The 4,515-nt window shown below is 55.4% G+C and overlaps 1 protein-coding gene across 1 annotated transcript; it reads right to left on the bottom strand.

The window, feature by feature from the left end:
• Nucleotides 1-994: 994 nt before the first annotated feature.
• Nucleotides 995-4,370, bottom strand: MONBRDRAFT_33875 (uncharacterized protein; the record flags this gene model as incomplete). The annotated part of the gene is made up of 4 exons (XM_001748820.1): nt 995-1,586; nt 1,759-1,841; nt 2,930-2,964; nt 3,266-4,370. 4 exons carry the CDS (start codon nt 4,368-4,370, stop codon nt 995-997), a joined length of 1,815 nt encoding a protein of 604 aa, XP_001748872.1.
• Between the last annotated feature and the right edge of the window lie 145 nt (nt 4,371-4,515).

Genomic DNA, 4,515 nt, shown 5'->3' with positions numbered 1-4,515 from the left:
GATGGATGAGATGGGGGTTGTGGAAATGGATGGCGGAGAAGTGAGGGTATCCTCCGTGCTGGTCTGGGTTGTCAGCTCCATGTCCCCACTGCCGCTGCCAGCGAAAGAAGGCGTGGTCTGGGTTGTCAGCTCCATGTCCCCACTGTCGCTGCCGCTGTCCTCCTCAAGGGTGGGGTAGTCGGTTGGACCCTCGCCCATGACAAGAAGGGGCGAAGGCAAAGCCGGGTAGTCTTCACACTCCACCCGCTCTATCGGAAGCATACACGCAGGAGGAATGCAGCAATGTAGGTACATGTGAGCCACCGTGGGATGTGTCAGCCAAGGATTGGTTGAAGGCTGGATAGTCGACAACACGTACGAGCAGTGTTGGCGTGGTCATTGATATACAGCGGGTTTATGGGGTCAAAGGCAATCTGACAGAGAAAGCAGGGCATTGGCGGTAGAATGTGAGCTTGGTTGAATGGGTGTTTAGAGAGCGTTCAGGCGAACGGGGCGACACACATGTTGGATGTTGGTATGGCGCAAGTATAGGCGCAAATGACCGGCGACTTGCTGAGCTACCACTTTCTCGACAAGTGAGCACGCAGTTGGGGCCAAAGGAATAACAGCAGACGCACCCTGGGCAAGGGGGCACGGGTCCTCAGTGAGGAGGTCACAAGAAGCACCAAGATGTGACTTGACTCGATTCATAACAAATTGGAAAAGTCAGAACAACATGTAGACAAGAAAAAAAAAAAAAAAAAAAAAAAAATAGAGCGATGAATTGGACTGACCGTGTCGATAAAAAGGCAAAGCGTGTTGATCCACACCGAGGTGGCCGAAGGCAAGTCAGAGCAGATGGCAAGCCCCTGTGAGGCTTGTTGACCGAGGGCGGCGCCAGAGCCGGTGATGGCGAGGAAGAGGGTACCGTTGATGACATTGAGAACAGGAAATTGAGGGGCCGCGTACACGATGGTACGATCAAGGGCCAGGGCGAGGTTGCCTTGAATGTCGGTCAAACTTGAAAACGAGGAGCCAGGGCGAAACCCGGGGATTGATGAATGGTACAGGTCAAGTTTCCAGCGATGCGGGCAAGGACCGGGGCTTGGAGGTCGGCGATGAGGCCACGTGGCTGCACCAGTGACTCAAAGTTGTGAGTTGTTTCGGCAAGTTGTGGCAAGAGGATGGTGACGTTGCCGCGGGCGACGACAATTGTCAGCGAGGCAAAGGCTTTGACGAGGTTGGGAAAAGCCAGCGTGGCGGGTTCTCGAGTGGCGAGGTCGACGTGCACAAGGGTATCGGTTGTGATGTAGGGGCCGCTATAAGTGTAGTCGGAGCTGACGTTGAGGTGGAAGGCCTGGGCCGGGGCGGGGCTCAGCACGGCCATGATCAGCGCAAAGCTGAGGAGTATTCGGTGCTGCACGGTCGTGATGGGGGCCTTGGCTCGGTTTAAGGCTGTGCGGATCAGGGGCATTGGATGGGCGGCCATAGTGCCCGGCGAGAGAGCGGCAGGGGAGCTGGAGGCCTCATCGACGAGTCGCCTATTTGAGGGTGGCGTGCGTTGGGGCGAGGATTGCACGTTTGGGGCTGTTGGTTGAACAAACGATCTGTGTGTGTGTGTGGCAATCGAGGCGCGCGGTGAGCATGAGCGCGTTTGCCTTGGCTTTTCAAGTCTCTGGATTGGCAATGATGAGATGGGTTGTACAAGGGCGCCTTTGGATTGGAACTGCATCGAAGCTTCTGCACATGTGGACTAGATCCTCGTCAGAGAAGGAAAACCTTGTATGAGAGCTTGAGAGAAAGCCACAGAGACAGAGAGAGCCACAGAGAGAGCCACAGAGAGACAGACAAGTGCGTGACATCTATGCCCGCCCACTCACGCGGATTATTGTCATGAGCATGTGGTCGGTAGGTATGCATTGCGTGAGCATGACGTTAGCAGGCGCAAACAACAGTTCCGCAACAGCCACTATGGACAAACAGTCATGATACGACGCTGAATAAACTCCTTCTTTTGCGAAAATCGGTTACAACGCTGAAATTTCGATCCCCCAGCGTGCCTGTGCCCCAACCCTTTTTTTCAAGACTTGACTCATGGGGCGTGCGAGCGAGGAGTGCCAAAGACATCTGACGCCACGATCGCTTCTCCGCCACCTGCGCCAAGCACTGCAGCGATCGGTCGCCCCATGGCATGCGAGAAAAAAGAAACCAGGGGTGCCCGGCCTGAACGACTAAAACCTGATCACGTGGCAGCGGTTGGGGCAATTTGATTGACATGTCAGTCTCCTCGTCTCGTTTTTTAACGTTGTTTTCCCATGCGCCCTCTCATGCTCAAGTCTCCCGAGTGTCCTTGTCTTTCCGAGACTGGGCGCCGAGCAGTATCCACTTGCTTGAGGTCACCATCCGGTCGACATGTACGCCGAGTAAACTCGATGTACACCCTCTTCCCCCCAGCGCGCAACCAATGTGCCCCGATTCATTTGGAAGAATTCAGGATCTGCAAATCGACTGGAGCACAGGACGCTTGCATTCTAAATGCAATTCATGCATCATCAAAGAGACGCAGAGGGCAAGAAGTGGACCAGAATAAGAGGACGCACACAGGTAGCGAGCGCATGACGGGCCTCCAACGTAAGAGGTGTACCCCCCAGCGTTCAGCAGATACGAGACAGAAACTCAGCACACGCGCACCCCGTGGTGTAAAAACGTGCGGTAAACATGGATGGTTCAGCATGGTAACAAAAGGTCAACAAAGGTCAACAACAGTCAGCTATAGACAACAAGAAGCTCTCAAACAAGAAAAAGAAAAAAAGAAAAAGTGCACGCAGACCAACACAAAGCATGCACCCAAACACTAAACAGACAAGGAAGAGGCAATGAGGAGAGGAGTGCGCTTTCAAAAGCACACTCAAAGCTCTCCAATCATGCAAATCTCAGAACTTGCACATACAGTGGCTTGACTATGAACAACGCCGCCAATCACACCTGCACTAGCCATAGCAATGACAAACAAGTGGGGCTCACCGACATGGTCAAGCCATGTCAGGGCCTATGCTTGTGTGTGGCACATGCAAGTCAGGCGGGAGTCAGAAACAAGGGGGAGAGGGGAAATAGAAAGGAACAAGAAACAAAGAAGCACAGTGGAGATGGCAGGAAAAAAAAAAAAGTTCGTTCCATGAAAAACGGCGCGTCTTCCATTATGCGTGGGAATTGCCGGCCATGTCCACAACCACGGTGGACGCAGGCGCGCCAGAAGCAGGTGCCGCGGGTGTGCGTGAAAACGCACGGCTTGTGCTGGCATTGCTAGCACTGTCCGCCTGGTCAGCGTCCGAGTCGGGGCCCACCCGCGCTGATTGACGGTGAACATATGTGTAGGCAAAGGCCGCACCCATGGCCAAGCCGACGGTGGAGAAGACAACAATCAGCGCAATGTCAGATGAGCTGGTGGCTCGTTTCGAGCTGGATGTCTCATCCTCGCCGGTCGTTGGCGAGATCGTAGTGTCTGACGCAACGGCCGCACGGTAGTCGGAGATGGCGGCCTGAAGCTCAGCCTCGGTCACGTTGCTAGCATATGGCGTGCACTCGGTGCAGGCGCCGAGCGTATCGTCCTCCAGGCGAATGTCAGTGACCACATTGCCCACGAGGTCGGAGAGCATTCGACTCATTGCACCGCTTCGGCGCACGGTGATGAGCGCGGCATACACGGCCTGTGACGCAGATGACGAGGGGGTAACGCTAAAGTTGACCAAGATCGAGCCCTTGCGCATGTTGAGCACCCTGATCATGTCGGGTGTCAACTGGCTGCGGGACACGTTCAGTCGCTCGTTCAGTGCCCGCAGAATAATTGAGTGCATCTCTCCGGGCTGCAGGTCTGAGGGATTCAGGCCGCCGAATGAGAAAAATCCACGTGTGGTCGTGTCCAATTCCACACTGCTGTCGGTAGGGTATGGTGTAGTGGTGGTGGCGACAGTGGTGGTAGTAGATTCGGCAGTCGAAGAGACGGTGGTGGTGGTTGAGGCCGTGGTGGTGGTAGTCGAGACGGTGGTGGTAGTCGAGACGGTGGTGGTGGTAGTCGAGACGGTGGTGGTGGTAGTCGAGACGGTGGTGGTAGTCGAGACGGTGGTGGTGGTGGAAGAGACGGTGGTGGTGGTGGTCGAGGCCGTGGTGGTGGTAGTGGACGAGGTAGTGCTGGCAGGAGTTGTCAGCACAACATCGCCACTGCCCTCAGCAGTTGTGCTTCCGGGCGTTGTCAGGAGATCATCGCCGCTGCCGCTCTCCTCGGTGCTCGGTTCTACGGTAGTGGATGGGGCCGGGGCTCGGCGCCACTCCTGCTTGACTGCGCCAATGTTGGGAATTGTGGTGTAGTCGCTGCACGTCACAGAGCCTGCCATTTCAAATTTTTGTACACAGCATACATGGTGAGGCGAGGGTTTGAATTCGTGCGTGTGTGTGCGTTAACGTACGGGTGGTGCTGGCGCGCGAGTTGATCCAGATGGGGTGTTCATATCCAGCGTCACCTAGAGAAAGAGGTGCAGT

Source organism: Monosiga brevicollis, genomic scaffold, assembly GCF_000002865.3.
Source record: "Monosiga brevicollis MX1 MONBRscaffold_26 genomic scaffold, whole genome shotgun sequence".
NCBI lineage: Eukaryota > Choanoflagellata > Craspedida > Salpingoecidae > Monosiga > Monosiga brevicollis.
This window is presented reverse-complemented; position numbering and strand designations above follow the sequence as displayed.